Source organism: Hyperoodon ampullatus (assembly GCF_949752795.1).
Source record: "Hyperoodon ampullatus genome assembly, chromosome: 12".
In the NCBI taxonomy this organism is placed as follows: domain Eukaryota; kingdom Metazoa; phylum Chordata; class Mammalia; order Artiodactyla; family Ziphiidae; genus Hyperoodon; species Hyperoodon ampullatus.
Genome location: NC_136925.1, coordinates 49858756 through 49877094, shown reverse-complemented (window position 1 = coordinate 49877094; position 18339 = coordinate 49858756). Strand labels below are relative to the sequence as shown.

General features: G+C 35.1%; 1 protein-coding gene across 2 annotated transcripts in view; it reads left to right on the top strand.

Moving 5' to 3' along the window:
• The window catches only part of TBC1D32 (TBC1 domain family member 32), a gene marked incomplete at its 5' end in the record, with an annotated part of 177787 nt that overhangs the window by 36985 nt on the left and 122463 nt on the right, over positions 1 to 18339 (top strand). For both annotated transcript variants that reach the window (XM_079716346.1, XM_079716345.1), the window contains 5 exons: positions 4441 to 4531; positions 7699 to 7839; positions 10325 to 10417; positions 15041 to 15183; positions 16779 to 16906. In XM_079716346.1, coding sequence (XP_079572472.1) covers positions 4441 to 4531; positions 7699 to 7839; positions 10325 to 10417; positions 15041 to 15183; positions 16779 to 16906 — 596 coding nt within the window. The remainder of the gene's footprint in view (positions 1 to 4440; positions 4532 to 7698; positions 7840 to 10324; positions 10418 to 15040; positions 15184 to 16778; positions 16907 to 18339) is intronic.

The following is an 18339-nucleotide window of genomic DNA, read 5'->3' as shown; positions in this document are numbered from 1 at the left end:
GTGGGATCTTCCCGGACCGGGGCACGAACCCGTGTCCCCTGCATCGGCAGGCGGACTCTCAACCACTGCGCCACCAGGGAAGCCCTAGATCTGCTTTTTGCTCCTGAAGTTTAAAGGGGGTATTATATCGTGATTGTCCCTCTTCTAAGATGTACCTTTTTCTGTGATTGTTACCCCTTCTCAAATAAAAGATAGCACGTGTAAGAAGTAATGGGAACGAGTAGAAGGAACAGAAGTGGGTTTAAGTGGATAGTGAAGATAAAGGTGAGTAGAAATGAGTGCAAGGAAGAATGGGTTTTTGAAGGTTTGAGTGGAAGTAAACTAAAGAGTGAGAAAGATTATCCTGGAGATAGTACTTTGAGTTCTCAGAGAAGCTATTTGTTCTTTTGTCTTCTAATTCTTTAGAGCCTCTCAAGTATATTTGTCACGTCAAAAGTTCTCCATAATGGCAGTTTTTCAAAGTCATTTTTTTGTTGCTATTTACCAATTTATGTGTAAGAATTAGGATATTAAGAGTAAGTTCATCTAGGAAGTAGTTCTGTCAAGGAGGTTACACCTTAGATAAACTCATGACAAACGTGAAACAGATCCCTGTACTTTTGGGCAAAAGTGTGTGCTTATGAATGGTGTCTCAGGTTCTGACTAAGCAGAAGCTAGGGAGGGGCTGTGTGATTGGTGACATGATGATCATTGATTCCCCTCTTTCAAGAATTGACAAGTCAGGGAGTGTCCTCATGAAATTTTTGTCTAAAGTCCCAAGGCAGTTTGACCAGTTGCCTTTGCATGAGTTTATTGCTGGTAGCCACTCATCTCAGGGCTGGCTTGGATTGGGTTGACTGGATTAGAGACTTTTTGGACTATGCCTCCTTTTGTTTCCTATGAACACTCCTTTATATATTCAGTAGATGCAAGCTAAACCAAAAGAAGGCAGGAGTTCAGAGTCTACAAATAACAAAAGCAAAATGAACACAGAAGAATAAGCGGGTTAATAGTAGAACTATTGACCAAATGGTGCTCCTCCAAAACAAAAGGCTACTTTGTACAAAGACCTATTTCATTACAAATCCAAGGAAAATAAAATCTAGCAATGAGAACTCAGTGAAGCAAGTTGAAGCTTAGATCATTGTTGAGACAGACTCATGTGGTGGCAAATCTGAAGGATTATCAAAATTTGGGACTTGGGGACCCAGTGAACACTCTTCTTTGAGGACCCCGTGGAATGATGCCAAATGAGAATCCTCAAGGTAATCTCAATGTAAGCTCCAGAATCGTTGAGGGTTAAGACCACTGTTCAGTATCTGAAACAATGCATAAAACTGAGTTTATTGCTTACTTAATTAGGCAAAGCAGATTGTTAATATAAAATTTTGGGGAAAACTTGGAATTCAGGTTGGGCTTTCAGAGGTGAGAGTGAGTTCATGCTAACTGTAGATTTCCTGGAATGTGTCTGTTGTTGGCTGACTTTTAGAAGAAAGGGGCTAACTGATTGGTTTGCTTACAAAAGTATGTTCATTGAGATCTGTTGACATGTCATGATTAAGAAGGTTTTAAACTTGTTCTAGATACGTGTTAACCATGGTTATATAGAAATATGGTTCTGGTTTTTATCTATAGAACAATTGCTCATTTTCAAGGATAGTGGGAAATTTTTTATTAATGAATAGGTGTTATTCTGGGAAAGAGGGGTGGTGGTTAAGATAGTGGTGGGAAAATATTTCAGGGCCATGGAATAGCATGTTTAAAGGCTTTAGGGATTGGAAAACACATAGTACACTTGGAAACTGCACATATTTCATATGGCTGGCCATAAATTGCTAAGAGAAATGTGAATTAGTATTAGAGAAATTTCCTGAAAATCAGTTCCCTGAAAGCTAATATTAAGTGGATGATTTTTTTTGAAAAGTTCTTAGATGCTTTAAATTGGGTCTGTGCCAGTTGACCTCAGTTTGTTTCATTCATGTATGAGGCAGGATAGGGCCTCATAATTCCATTAAAAATAGAAAAGAGCTACTTAAGAGGATTTTCAGCCCTTTCCCTTTTGCAGATAAAAATGAGTCTGTTGTTAATTTCAGTTTTGAATGTGTTTCAAATTCTGTTGGTGTGCATTGGCTGGTGAGATTTTTAGTGGATTTGCTTTTAATGAATTGGTCATTTGGTCACATGTTGAACTGGCTTTTGGTGACAGACTTTTACACAGGTAGATGTATTTCTCTGTGCGTGTGTGTGTGGCTGGGGAGGGGGAACATCTGGAGGATAAGAGGAATAAGACTAGTGTTAGATCATTAAAAAGTTCTTATTCTCAAATTTAGGAGATTGGCCTTTATTCTGGAGGTTTAGTGAGCCACTGATAGATTATCATGTACTGAAGTAATATGATCATATTAGGGCTTTGGAAAATTTGGAAAATGGGCTGAAGGTGCTGGGTGGAGACAGTTTTTACTTCTCCCCTAAGAGGCTTTGCAGTAATCCAAGCAAAAGATGATGGAAACATGAATTAAGGCTATGACAGTGTATTGGGATAAATGGGTGGACTCAGGAGTACTATATTTAGAATGTAGGTTTTAGAGGACTTGGCTTTTTGAAAGGAGTTTCGGTGAGGACTTACTCATTTGAATGTCTATCATTCATTGAAATAAGTAACAGTAGGAAGAAAATAGGAAAGTTGGGAAAGGTTATACCTTTAGATTTGGTAGATTTGGTCATATCGAGTTTGAGATCCAGATTTCTGGGGGGAAGTTTCATTTTATTGATCTGGATCCTAAAGTTTGATCTAGATAAGACATAGATATGGAAGGGGGGTTCCCCAAGCCCACCCCCAGATTTGATGATTTGCTGGGAGGACTTATAGGAGTCAGCACATAGTTGTACTCCCAGATATGATTTCTTACAGAAAAAAGATACAAAGCAAAACTGGTGTAGGGAAGAGGCGCATTGGGTAAAGTCTGGAAGATACCAAGCATAAGCCTCCAAGAGTCTTTTTTGCCAGTGGGGTCACACAGGACTCCACTTAATTTCTCCAGTGTCAAATTGTGACCGCTCATATGAAATGTTGTTTACCAGGGTAGCTCATTAGAGACTCAGTGCCCATTTTCTTTTTAAATTGAGGGTTAATCATGTTGGCACCTTCTGCCTGCTACATACCAGGGATTCCACATTCCCAGAAGGAAAACAGATGTTCAGCATAAACCACATTGTTTGTACAGTTTAGGGTACAGTTCTTAGAATGGGGGGAAGCTCCTGAAATCCAAGTTCCCAGACGCTGGTTAAGGACCAATCTTGTAAGCAGGCCTTTCTAATGATAGAAATCCTGCCATGTTAACTCTTTTGCATGAAACTGAGGCCATAAGAATGAATGAGACTAGGAAATCTATCAATTCCTTGATTCCATGATTATGAACTTGCCTCAATCCACACAACCTCCATCTTTTTCCCATCTAAAGCTTAACCCTTCCTTCCACTTAGGTCCTAGCTGCTCCCGCTCTTAGACACCTTTCTGTCAATTATCCTTTCTCTCCTGCATAGTCAAACTTCCTTTCTATTTAGTTAAACATGACCACATCCTTCCAACCTGAAGAATTAATTCTTAACTCTAAGATCCCACCCCTATGTTTTACTCATTTTTTTCTTTTACAACCAGCCTTCTTGAAAATGAAAATTATACTAGCTGCCTTTACTTTTTCTGTTCCTATTCCTTATAGTTAGTTTTATTCCCCAAACTCCCCTGAAACTGATCTTTTCAAAGTCACCAGAAACCTCCTTATTACCAGATCTAACAGTTATCACTCCTTGTCTCACTGGTGGCCTCTATTTTATTTGAGAGTTAGAATGAGAGGGCATCTACAGGAAGTATGTAGGTGCAGAAGAAAGGGAGAAGATCAGAAATCTCTGCTTGAGGAGAATGGGAGAAGGAGGTAGAATAAAGACTATCAGAGAATCGCTGGGTACAGAAGTTGGAGGTCATTTTTTATGACTGTTCTTTGGATGGAGATTTTTTTTTTTATAGTTTTTAGCAATTCTGGTATCTAAGATAGAAATGAAGGCTAGATCCAGTTCACATTTTGCTGGCTAAGTAGGAAGAAAAGACTCAAAGGCAAGGGAACTGGGGATATTGGCAAGATACTTTTTAAAGTCATGGCCATAATTTTTGCATCTTTCACTATAAAATGTAAAGTACAGTTGTATTTTTGCCTTGACACCAACATTGTGACAATGTTATGTTTGTTGGTTTACAAATATTTTCTGTGTTTCCCAGAATGATGCCATAGTTAAAATGTAACTGGGGAGACTGAGCTTTAATGGCCTGGAAAGGTGCTATTCTAGATTTTCTGAATATTTTTCTTAAATATTTTCCCAGCATATTTTACAGCCTTGACTAACTTCTTTTAATACATGGACTTGTGGACTTAAACTTCTGGAATTAATAAGCTATTATTTTATTAGATAACTACAGCAGTTCAGCAGTGTGTTCAGTACTTTGAGTTGTGTAAAACCATGAAAGCTGATGAGGTTTTGGGACATTCAAAGCCTTGTGGTGAGTATGATATTTTGTTACATTTTAAAAATGGTAAATTTTGTTAATAAAAATAGCTTAGTAATTTATTTTTTAATGTAAATTAGATTGCTTTTGCTAATATAAAACACTTTCCACAAATTTAAGATATACCATAATGATGACTTTTTATAGCTGATCTACATTTGATGTTATTGTAGTGAATCTTACCATCTGCAATTCTTCAGTTCATACCACGGTGTATGTCCTAGTGTGTTATACTGCAATAATACACTAGAGGAAGAAAGAATGAGTATATCAGCCATTTATGCATTTTAGTGGGAGGAAAGTTTCTGTTTTATAAAATACTGTTTTATTATTGGACACTTCACCCCACTCTGTGATTCTTCTCTGCTTATCCTCAGTCTGAGCTAAAATATCCTAGTTATTTCATAATCTGGCCTTAATATATCTATCCAATCTCATATCTAGTTATTGATTCAAGTGAATCTTCTCTTAGAAGGCATACCAGTGCCTGTATACTTCGTTATTCCTACTCCAGCTGCCACTATCCATAATCCCCTACACTGATATAAATCTTATGAAAGAATAAACTTTGTTTTCAGGAAGCTTCCTTTGCCTAGTGTGAATTTTTATTGCCCTTTTGCTTATGTCACACAACTTGCCATGTGAATTTGATGTCTTTTATCATTCTATTTTATGTCACTTCTCTAAGCAAATATTAAGTTCTTTGAGAATATGAAGATATCTTATAATTTTCTTTATCCCTGAGTAAATTCTTAACTCAAGAAAAATGGTCAAAGACCAATTATTAACAGGTTTCAACAGATAAGTGTTTTGTAGTAGAGGAGAAAGTACAGAAGCCAGAACTTTGAGAGACAAAAAAGGTATATAAGTTGATATATATATTCTATTATCTGTAAATTCATAAATTTTTCTAATCTAGTATTAAAATGTTGTATCTAGCTTTTTTTCCCTCTACCACTCTCCCAGCCCTTCATGGCTTTGATTTTTTCCCTATCTAGTGAAGACCTCTGGGTGCTTCACTGCATTCTTTTGACATTTCTTTCAAAATTCTTGCTTTCTTCTCTTTCAGAGTTTCCTGCCTGCAGTTACTCAACTTTAGATCATCTCTGGTCCTCAGGAAATTGAACAGAGAGCATTGTAACGTTAAATTGATGGTGCACTGATGTATTTCTCTAGCTTCCATGGCTCTTTGTGTTGCTTTGGAATCAACTTAGATGTTCTTTCTTCAGTGTTCCACCAGGCCCATCAAACCCACTGCCTTGCTCCTGCCCACTTTTCTCTCGAGGAAATCTTGCATCCTACTTTACTGAGAAAAATGGAACATTTTGGATATGAAATCCCCAAATGTCCTGCAACTATACCTACAGATGCATATTTATATGCCCTTATCAGTATTCCGTTCTCCAGGCTACAATGAAGAGTAATCCTTCCATTCCAGATTGATCTATTCAACTGTTCTTGATTCTGTTTCCATCTGGTGGTTTTTTTTTTTAAAGAACCAGGACATTGCTTCATTTGTTGTTGTGTCTCCCCTTCTATTGGTATCTTTCCTTGCATTCTCTAAACCTACTCATATCTTTCATATAAAAAACTGAGCAAGTTCATATGTACCTTACATCTCTCTGCTTCCCTTAAGAGAAAAGGCCTTCCAAGTGTTTAATATACACCCAGGCCCCATTTCTTTACCGCCTATTCACTTCTTAACCATGGAAATCAGGCTTTTATTTCTATGGTTCAGTGATCTTCCCATTATTAACTTTCTCTTCTTTCTTGCCCTCATTTTATAGCATTCGCCTCTCTTGACCCTTTCCCTCATCTTCCTAGTACCATTCTTTGATTTCCTCATTCTCATCTAATAAGTTTTTCTTAGTCGCTTGAAAGGCTCTTTTCTTTATATGTCTGTACTCACAAAAGTTTTGCCTTTTATTTTTTTTTCAGCTTAGTCTACCTGTTCTTTCTTGAGGGAGCCCATTCACTCTCATGGTTTCAAATATTACATATTTATATATATAAGTGATGACTCTGAAATATTTAAGTCTATACTCCTTTCATGAATTCCAGACCAATGTACTCATTATATTTAGTATTCTGTCTGGAAGTTCCATGGGAACTTCAATATTAAAATATCAAGGACTGAAATCACTATTCTCTTTCTAAACATTTTTTCTTCAGAATTAAATAGAAGAATTTACTATGTACACAGATATTTGAGTTAGGAACTTGAGAATTTTTTTTATCTTTTCATGGTCTGCATGTAATTCTGGTTAAGGCATATTGATTTCAGTTCCTTAAACATTTGTCTGCTGTTCTCCATTCTTTTTTCTTATGGAGGCTTTTGTTCATGATTTTCCTAATGAGTCTTACTTTAAGCCTTGGCCTTCTTCCATTCACCTTTCCATGTTGCCATTAGAGTCAGTTTTCCACATGCATGTTTGATTCCTTTCCTGCTTGAAACCCTTTAATATCATCCCAATTGCCTCTATAATAAAGCCCATACTCTTTCTGCAGCTAAGTCCTATGTAATCTGCTGCAGCTACTCTCTAGTCTTTTGTTTCTCCTACTTGTCCTCGCCATGCTCTGTGTGTAACAGGCTGTTTGCTGTACTCTGAATTGGAAGCCCAGTTTCATGCTGCTTCTTGGTTTTTGACACCAGCAAGTAGTTCAGGGTCTTAAATAAAAGAGGTACTCAGTAGATCTTGAATGTATGGATGAATGAGTGAATACATGATATATGTTAGAAGCAGTCTGTATTTTAGAGATTGTAATTTCATTTGCAAACATGGTTATAAATATGATCCTTTGTAGTACTGGCTTTTAATTGGTAGAATTAAACAATAAGTAATGTTTTATATTCCTTTCTTCCTTAACTTGAAGTATCTTTATAATGAGAGATAACTAACAATCTTATGGTGTTTGTTTTAGAATGGACACTGTATGCATGTTGTACTTTTCTGAGGTTTGATAAATTTTATTATGAATGCTTTTCTTCAGATTTAGGTGTGTTAAAGTATCTTGGGAAACAGTAAAGAATTTTTAAAAAAATTTACACCGAGTGTCTCCATTATAGACTGCAACCTTGTTTAATATTCAGCCTTGTTTAATGAAATAAGTACTGTAAAATATAATGGCATTAAAACAAATGTAATTGTTTTTCTTTAAAGGGAATAAGCAGAAAACTTTCTACTACTCAGGACAAGAATTACAATATATTTATTTCATTCACTCACTGTGCCTTTTAGGAAGATTATTGATCTATACACAAGGCAGAAAGCTATTTCCTATAAAGCTGAAGAATAGAAAAGGTAAGTGCAATTAGATATGAATATGTTCAGTATGGTAAGATTTGTGCTATGGAGTTTTAAAATTTAGAAGTTTGGCTTGGTCTCTCCTAGGGTACTGAGCAACATACCTTTTGTTCTGCTGACAGGCTTACATATCTTGAAGTATTATTTTTTTTTGTTTTTCAGTATGTACTTCTTCCTATATGTATAATTTTATTTTCCCTGTCTTTAATGTTTTCCTTATTTTTTCTCTGACCTTCAAAATCCTAGATATACTGGATGATCCAAATCTGGATACAGAACTGGAAGTCCTTGTTTAAGTTCTGGTTCCCCTAAAAACTAGCTGAGATCTTTGGGCAAATCACTGAACTATTTGTTTCTTTATCTGTAAAAATAGAATATCAGTGCTGGACTCAGGGAATATTTGAGATGATCACAGAGAAGAGGTTTGGGAATAGTATTTTATAAACTGCAAAGCCCTGTACCATATGATATATTACTATATTATTGTTACCCTAAGTCCCGTTTTTAAAGTTTTCTCCTTCAGAATTCACATGCTGTTAGTTGTCTTCCTTACTTTCCTTAAAGCTTTTGTCTATTCTAGGCATATATTACAGAGTAGAGATCAGCAAACTTTGCCTGTAAAGTGCCAGATAATAAATATTTTGGGCTTTTTGGGCCACATACGGTCTCTGTTGCATATTCTTTGTGTGTGTATATATGCACACGCATGCACGTGCAAAAAAGTTAACGCATTAGGCCAGAGACCACTATCTTTAGAAAGGGCTGCTTGCAAGGCTGGACTTTGGCTGGCATCTAGGAACTTGGATTTTTCACTGTTGCCAGAACTAATAACATTTTAGGCACAGTGAACCACTCTTAATACAAACAATGTGTTTTAAGCTGAAAACCTGCTTTCTTTCTGGGTGTCTGGAATCCTGGTATGTATTGGGCAGAGAGTGCTTATGTATATGATCAGTCTCCAATAAAAAACTTTGCACATTGACTCTCTAATGAGCTTCCTTGGTAGACAGCATTTCACATGTGTTGTCACAACTTGTTGTTGGAAGAATTAAGTGTATTCTCTGTGATTCCTTGGGAGAGGACGCTTGGACAGTTGTACCTGGTTTGCTCTTGATTTCACCCTATGTGCCTTTTTCCTTTGATTTTACTTTGTATTCTTTTGTTGTAATCATAGCTGGGGGTATTACTGTATGTTTAATTCTGTGAGTCTTCCTAGTGAATCTGGGAATGGTTTTGAGGACCCTGACATGCTTTACACACCTTTTAAAAATGGAAAAATCATTCTTAGCTTGCAGGCCTTACAAAATTAGGATATGATGGCTATAAATTCCCACTCCTGTTATAAAGTATCTTCATTTTGAACATTTTATACTGTTTCCTAGTTGTTTTACTTAAGCCTTTTCTCCATGGTTAAGTTGATTGTGAACTCCTTAAGAAAAAGTGTTTTATGTACTTTTATGTGGTACTGCCATATAATCCTACATATAATGGGTATGCAGAGAAATGACTTGCAAGAAAAGAGCTGCCATTGTATAGGATATTGTGAACTTTACAGAAATAGAAAAATTAATGTATATTTGTTATGTTTCAGGTGTTCAACTTAAATTTATATCTATCATCCAACTTATTTAACATTTTTTTAATTGACTTTTGACAGCAACATTTTGGCCTATCAGATGTCACAGATCATCTTAAAACTCAGTTTTGAGACATCTATCCTACTGTATTTAGTATAGGTCAGCATTCACTTTTAATTCACATGTGCTTTCACCAGAAATTTTTTATGTAAGCTTCTATAGCAGGTGTTGGTAAACTACAGCCCATAGACCAAATCTGGTACACTGTTCTGTATGGATTTTGAGCTAAGATTAGCTTGTATATTCTTAAATTATTGGGAAAACTTAATGTGTGATGGGGGAAAAATATATAAAATTCAAATTTCAGCATACATAAATTTTTTTGGAAAATAGCCACACTCATTCATTTGCAAATTGTCTATGGCTACTTTAGTGCATCAAGAGCAGAGCTGAATCTTTGTGACAGACTGTTTGGCCACAAAGTCTACACTATTCACTATCTGGTCAAGGTTTGCTAACCTCTATTGTACAGTGCTATATAGGTAAGTTAGCTGGACCAACATGCTAAGCTGAATTTTACTGCTCCTAATTGAATAAACTGAGACAGCCCTGATCAGATTCATAGATCTTCCTATGGTAGGTTTATATTAAATGATTGGTTCAACATAAGTGGTAAAACTACACCTTCACATAGCACCTATTGCATGATTTACCCTCGTTATCTTTTAACTTACTATGTCTAATTTATTCTTCCTGATATAATCTTGGATTATAGCCCCTTTCTCCCTAATTGTACCACAGTCTTTATGCAACCTCAGATTAGGAGGATGGAAGCTTAGTTAAAATTTTTCTAAATTGTAAACATATGCTAGAAAATAACTTTTTTTTTTCCTTCCTTTTTGAAGATTCAGTATCCCTTGCAGATCTGCTGGTTCTGTTTACCCAACTTATCTATTACTCACCAAGTTGTCCAAAGATGACATCACCTGGTCATTTAGGTAATTCTGCTTCTATTGTTATTATAAATAGAGAAATAGAAACCATCTAAAAATATTCTATTTTCTGGATGTTTTGAATGATGGACCTAGTTTAGTAAAGAGGTTTCATTAAGATGCAGCATTATTCATAAGAAATTACATTGGTCCTCCCAGATGGCTTCACAGGAGAATTCTATCAAACATTTAGAGAAGAGCTAACACTGATCCTTCTCAAACTCTTCTAAAAAACTGCAGAGGGAGAAGCACTCTCAAATTCATTCTACGAAGCCACCATCAGCCTGATACCAAAACCAGAAAAAGATATCACAAAAAAAGAAAATTATAGACCAATATCACTGATGAACATAGATGCAAAAATCCTGAACAAAATACTAGCAAACAGAATCCAACAGCACATTAAAAGGATCATACACCATGATCAAGTGGGATTTATCCCAGGGATGCAAGGATTCTTCAGTATACCTAAATCAGTGTGACACACCACATTAACAAATTAAGGAATAAAAACCATATGGTCATCTCAATAGATGCAGAAAAAGCTTTTGAAAAAATTCAACACCCATTTATGATAAAAACTCTCCAGAAAATGGGCATAGAGGGAAGCTACCTCAGCATAATAAAGGCCGTATATGACAAACCCACAGCAAACATCATACTCAATAGTGAAAAACAAAGCATTTCCACTAAGATCAGGAGCAAGACAAGGATGTCCACTCTCGCCACTATTATTCAACATAGTTTTGGAAGTCGTAGCCACAGCAGTCAGAGAAGAAAAAGAAATAAAAGGAATACAAGTTGGAAAAGAAGTAAAACTCACTTTGCTGATGATGTGATACTATACATAGAAAAGGTTAAAGATACCAACAGAAAATTACTAGAACAAATCAATGAATTTGGTAAGGTTGCAGGATACAAAATTAATGCCCAGAAATCTCTGGCATTCCTATACACCAACAACGAAAATTCAGAAAGAGAAATTAAGGAAACACTCCCATTTACCATTGCAACAAAAAGAATAAAATACCTAGGAAGAAACCTGCCTAAGGAGGTGAAAGACTTGTACTCAGAAAACTATTAAACACTGTTGAAAGAAATCAAAGATGACATAAACAGATGGAGAGATATACCACGTTCTTGTATTGGAAGAATCAACATTGTGAAAATGACTATACTACCCAAAGCAATCTACAGATTTATTGCAATCCCTATCAAGCTACCAATGGCATTCTTCACAGAATTAGAACAAAAAATCTTACAATTCATGTGGAAACACAAAAGACCCCTGAATAGCTAAAGCAATCTTGAGAAAGAACAATGGAGTTGGGGGAATCAGGCTCCCTGACTTCAAACTTTACCACAAAGCTACAGTAATCAAGACGGTATGGTGCTGGCACAAAAATGGAAATATAGATCAAGAGTACAGGTTAGAATGCCCAGAGATAAACCCACACAAATACGGGCACCTAATTTACGACAAAGGAGGCAAGAACATACAGTGGAGAAAAGACAGCCTCTTCAATAACTGGTGCTGTGAAAACTGGACAGCTACATGTAAAAGAATGAAATTAGAACACTACCTAACACCATACAAAAATAAACTTCAAATGGATTAAAGACTTAATTGTAAGATCAGACACTATAAAACTATTAGAGGAAAACATAGGAAAAACACATAAAGATCTTTTTTAACCTATCTCCTAGAGTAACAGAAATAAAAACAAAAACAAATGGGACTTAAAAGGTTTTGCACAGCAAAGGAAACCATAAACAAGACAACCCTCAGAATGGGAGAAAATATTTGCAAATGAAACAATAGATAAAGGATTAATCTCCAAAATATACAAACAGCTCATGGAGCTCAAGTATCAAGAAAACAATCCAGTTATAAAATGGGCAGAAGACCTAAATAGACATTTCACCAAGGAAGACATACAGACAGCCAAGAGGCACATGAAAAGATGCTCAAAACCACTAACTATTAGAGAAATGCAAATCAAAACTACAATGAGGTATCACCTCACATTGGTCAGAATGGCCATTATCAAAAAAATGCTGGAAAGGGTGTGGTGAAAAGGGAACCCTCCTGCACTGTTGGTGGGAATGTAAATTGATAACAACCACTATGGAAAACAGTGTAGAGGTTCTTTACAAAACTAAAAATAGAACTACCATATGACCCAGCAATCCCACTACTGCGCACATACCCTGAGAAAACCATAATTCAAAAAGAGACATGTACCACAGTGTTCATTGCAGCACTATTTACAGTAGCCCGGACATGGAACTAACCTATATGTCCATGAACAGATCAATGGATAAAGAAGATGTGGCACATATATACAATGGAATACTACTCAGCCATAAAAAGAAACAAAATTGAGTTATTTGTAGTGAGGTGGATGGACCTAGAGTCTGTCATACAGAGTGAAGTACGTCAGAAAGAGAAAAATACTGTATGCCAATGCATATATATGGAATCTTAAAAAAAAAAAAAAAAAGGTTCTGATGAACCTAGTTGCAGGGCAGGAATAAAGAGGTAGACATAGAGAATGGACTTGATGACATGGGATGGGAGGGGGAAGCTGGGGCAAAGTGAGACATATATACACTACTGAATGTAAAATAGTTGGCTGGTGGGAAACAGCAGTGTAGCACAGGGAGTACAGCTTGGTACTTTGAGATGACCTAGAGGGGTGGGCTAGGGATGAAGGGAGGGAGGCTCAAGAGGGAGGGGATATGGGGACGTGTATGCATATGGCTGATTCACTTTGTTGTGCAGCAGAAACTAAAGGTATTGTGAAGCAATTATACTCCAATAAAGATCTATTTAAAAAAAGTAAGAAAAAGAAGTTACCTTGGTCCTGGAAATAAACCATGAAATTTAATTTTTTCATTGATACTTAAGGTGTATATTTTTATTTAGAACCAATTTTGCTGAGAATTCTGATGTTTAAGATCAAGGTGTTGTTAAACGATATTAAGATAAGTTCGATAGGTACTAGTGTGTTCTTTATTGGTATTTTCTATCCTTTATATTTTCTTGGGTGTTTTGATCAGCTTGCTTGTTTCAGCTTATATCCAATACTTATTTTTGGGGTCGTCTTTTATTGAAGAATAAAGCAAAGGAAAACCTTTTCTTTTTTTCAGAAAAATACCTTTTAGTCTTATAACTGTTGACTGACTTATAAAATTTTTTTTTAAATGTTAACATTTTAAAGATAACTTGTATTCATATTCAAAGGAAAAAGTTTGTTTTCAAAGTAAAACACTTAATAACAACCCGCCTCCTCCCCCATCCCCCCAGATTTATAGACTCAAGCGTTCTAAACGTGGAAGTTACTTTAGAAATGATGGTACAGATTCTTAGAGGAACACAGGTGAATCACAGAAAAAAATTATTTGGGTCATATATTAGTGTTGTAATACATCTATCAATTGGTAGGTTTTATCCATGCAGTTGTAACAGCCTATCAGTCCTAACAATGTTTCTCATACTTTTTCTGCCTTTAAGGTATTGATATTTACATGTATAAAGTACTAGGTTAGGTACCCCTGCTATATGCTCCTATAGCATACTATGCTTCCTTTATGAAAAATATTATCCTTTGTTATAATTGATAATGTCTTGGTTTACCATCTTGTGGACTATTTGTCTTATTTACTTCTTTGTCTACATAGTACTCAAAAGTAGCAGAAAGTTGGATGAATGAATGAATAATGGTCAGATGCTCATCAGTAGTCTCTCACTGCAAACAGCGTTTCTCATCTTGAGCTGGTTAAAAAAAATCACTGAACGTTTCTGTTTTCCCTTTCTGTCAAGTATTTGCTTAGTGTATTTATGGAGTATGGAATATTGTGTATAAATTAAGAACTTTGGTGTTTTAGTCTTGTATCTTACTAGGACAACCTTACATTACTAACTTCTGTATAACACTGTCTTGTAAAACTTTATTATTTTCATGTAAAACACTATTTTGTTCAGTATATTAGGAGTTCAAATATCTGGAAATGTTAATTTATGAAACTAAAAATACCATATTTATTTTAGGGACTGTTCCCCATATTATATTTATTTGTATCTGTGTCTTCCTATATATATTTTAAAACAAAGTCTTAAAAATTCTCATTCATTTCATTGGTTTCATGGTAACACAAGAAGTATTCTAGTCTCCATTAAAGTTTCTCTTCTGCCTTCTTTTTGGTTGTGTTTTGTCTTAATGACTCTAATTTTCTACGAGGCTTGACACCTGAAGACACTTTCCTTCTTTTTTAAGAAAAAGAAGAAAAGTGAATACACTAAGTAAGGTGTTTGCCAGGAGGGGAGAAGTTGTGAATTTGTTTCAGACCACATTCTCACTATCAAGCAGAGCTTTAATGTCAAACAGCAAATGATCTCATGGTGTCTTTTGGTATTTATGTTATCATTTACTCACTTTTATTAACTTGAAGATAAGTTAAGCTAACAGTCTCTTAAGTTTAAGGTCATAATTTGGTAATAAATCATCCTTTGGGCATCCTTTAATTAACCTTGATGAGCTTTTTGGAACAGCTGTAGTTAACAGAAATAAAAGATATAATAATGTTCTAAGTTTTAATTTTCAAAAAATACTTCTTCTTTATCAGAGAATTACTCTCCTGCAAGTATGGTAACTGAAATTCTTTGTATACTCTGTGATCAAAAAGAATGTGCAATTGAATGTTTATATAACAACACTGTGATCCAGGCGCTTCTTCAACCTATTCATAACCTAATGAAAGGAACTAAGGTTAGTATTAAAGAGCCTCTTAATTGGATATTAGTGAATATTCAGTGGGACTTGTAATTTGATAATCTGAAGTATTATACCTTTTTCCCTATAAATGTATTTTAAATCTTACTTTATACAATCAGTTGATTTTAGTTATGACAATGTGGGGGGAAAGGTACATATAACATCTTAAACTTCTTTTGGTCAGGCTTAGATTGTAAGGACTAAAGTTATTATATTAAGCTATTTGTTTTGCAAATCTAATAAGTCTTGTGAATGTTTTGTTGTTTGTTTTGATGGCAACTGTATAGCCTTTGGAAATATTTTCCTGAAGAGCCAGCTTTGTTTTACATGAAGAACAAGTACTACTTTAGAAAAACTTATAATTATCCCAGTTCTGAACATACGTATATGTCTCTTTACAGATTGTACAGTATATTTCCTTACATTATATAATTTAACCTTCACAGCTGAGGTTGAAAGAAGCAAATTACTTAAGGTCAGACATTTAACAGGTGGAAGAGTTGGTACCACTACCACTAGTGTAGTCTAATATATCTCTCCACTTTTTATGACTTGAATTTCTGGGGAATGACTTAAAGCTTTATCAGTAGGCTACAGGTTTTCGCCTTTCCATGTCCGTGTTTTGTAGTGTTTTTATTAGCTTCGTCTCCCTTTGCCCACCTCTCAATGGGCTGGGCAGCTGCTCACCCATTCAAGTATTCATTATTTATTGCTCATTTAGAAAACATTAAGCTTTTATGTGAATGTAGTACAAAGTATGGAATTCTAGGTAAGTAAGTAGATATAATGAAAGTATTTTGACCTTAGTCAACCTCAGGGAAACAAGATGAGCAGAGAAGAAACAAATAGAGCATAATACACAACTGAATATTATAGAATGCCATAAAGTAAATTGTGAAACGTAAACCATATACCAGAGCTGAGAAATGTACTCCTGAATCTTGAGCCATAGCTATTGTTTACTTCTTTGCTTTATACATCTATCTTTAACTTTGTTTTCTTTTGGCATCTTTCTTTACCAGTATATACTGGTAAAGCTAGTTTTAGTACTTCTAAGAATCAAAAGTGGGGAAATATGATTGGTCCAACCTATGTTTTCTCATTAGATGACATCATTGGCTATTGGCCAGCCCATGAATTGGCTGTCCTTAGTCACACCTACAACTCATGACCCAACAACCAGGTGTAGGAAGGGATGGTATCCCTTAGAAAAGATGGTAGTATATTAGATACCATGTATAATAAAATTAGATTGGATATACAAGAACCCAGTGAGTGAGAAGTAAAGGGCAAAGAAGAAGAGCTACTGCATTTGTCAACTAGAATTATATACATATAAAACTGTGATAGCAGCAATTCTTTTAACTGTCTTAATAATAATTGGTTTGGGTAAAAAGTGTATATGTATTTGCCTTATCAACTGTGCTGGTACAAGAATATAATCTAATGACACATTTAATTCAGACATTATTTCACAGCCAAACAATCAACTTGTTGTGGTAATATAACTTTATTAGACTACACGACCACCTTTGAATATTAGTCTGTGATATGTTAGCATGTCTTAAAATTATATATTTAATGTACAGGCTGCTCCAAATTGCTCTGAAACAGCTTTAATTCATGTAGCTGATATTTTGGCAAGAATTGCTTCTGTAGAAGAAGGACTTATTCTACTACTTTATGGAGAAAATATGAGCTCTTCTGAAGAAAAAAGGTATGTTTCTATTTTGAATTTGTGGAATTTTTTAGCATATTTTCTCATACCTGATTTAAAGTTTCCCCAAATTTTGTCATATATTAATAAAAATCGGGATAACTATCTAGATATAGTTAGGTTTCCTGATCAACTGCTCACATATTAGATCATCAGAAAGTTGCAGGAGTAACCAGGATTATGGATTATACAGGCAGAGTAGGTCTTGATGTCTGCAACTTCAAAATAAGAATCGGAGGGTTCACTCTACATGGGATCTTTTTTGCTTCCTTGGACTGTACTCTTTCAACTTCTAAAGCCACACATGATTGATTTCAAGTTAAATCACACAATGGAAATGCTGACTACTTCCACGTCTTCCTTCTCTTCCTTCTCTCTTCTGTTCATGTTTATAGAATTCTTTCTCATTTCAAAACTGGTGTCTACATTACTCTGCAGTTTTTTTGTGTGTAACCAAAGCATCTTCTAGGTGAATGAAACATTTTTAATAGCTCTATGATACTTTTTTGTATGCTTTACCATAATTTATTCAAACTTCTCTTCAATTATTGGTATCAAGTTGTGTTTAGGATTTTGCCTTCATAAATAACACCACAGTGAGTGTTCTTTTATCCTGTTGAAGTGGTAGATTACATTAATTAACTTTTTGAATATTGAACCAGCTTTGCGTACCTAGAATAATTGTTTTTATACATTGTTAAATTTGATTTGCTAATATTAGTAGAGGATTTTTGTCTGTGTTTGTGAGAGAGATTGGTCTGTAGTTTTTATGATCTTTGACCTTCCTGTAAAATGCTGGTCTCATAAGTTAGGAAGTGTTTTGCATCTATCTTATGGAAGAGATTTGGCACAATTTCTTAAATGTTTGATAGAATTCACCAGTGTACCTATTTGGGTGTGGTGTTTTCTGTTTAGGAAGATTATTATTTATTCTATTTCTTTAATAGATATGGGTTTGTTCAGATTGTTAGAGTTTTGGCAGGTTGTGTCTTTCAAGGAATTGGTCCACTTATCTAAGTTTTAAATTTGTGGGTATAGAAGTTTTTTTTTTTTTTTTTTAAACAGTATTCCTTTATTACCCTTTTAAAGTCTATGGGATTAGTAGAGACGGCCCCTCTTAATTCTGATGTTAATTTGCTTCTACCTTTTTCTTCCCCTCTAAGCTGGCTAGAGGCTTTTCAATTTTACTGATCTTTTTAAAAGACTAGCTTTTCCCCCCTCTGTTCATTTCCTGTTTTTAATTTGACTGATTTCTGTTCTAGTTTTTATTGTCTGCTTCCTTTTGGATTTAGTTTCATTTTCCATGGTGAAAGCTTAGATTATTGAATTTTAGGTTTTCTTTCTAATATGTGCATTCAGTGATATAAATTTCCCTCTAAGCACTGCTTTTGCTGCATCCGACAATTGAGTTGTGTTTTCATTTTCATTAGTTC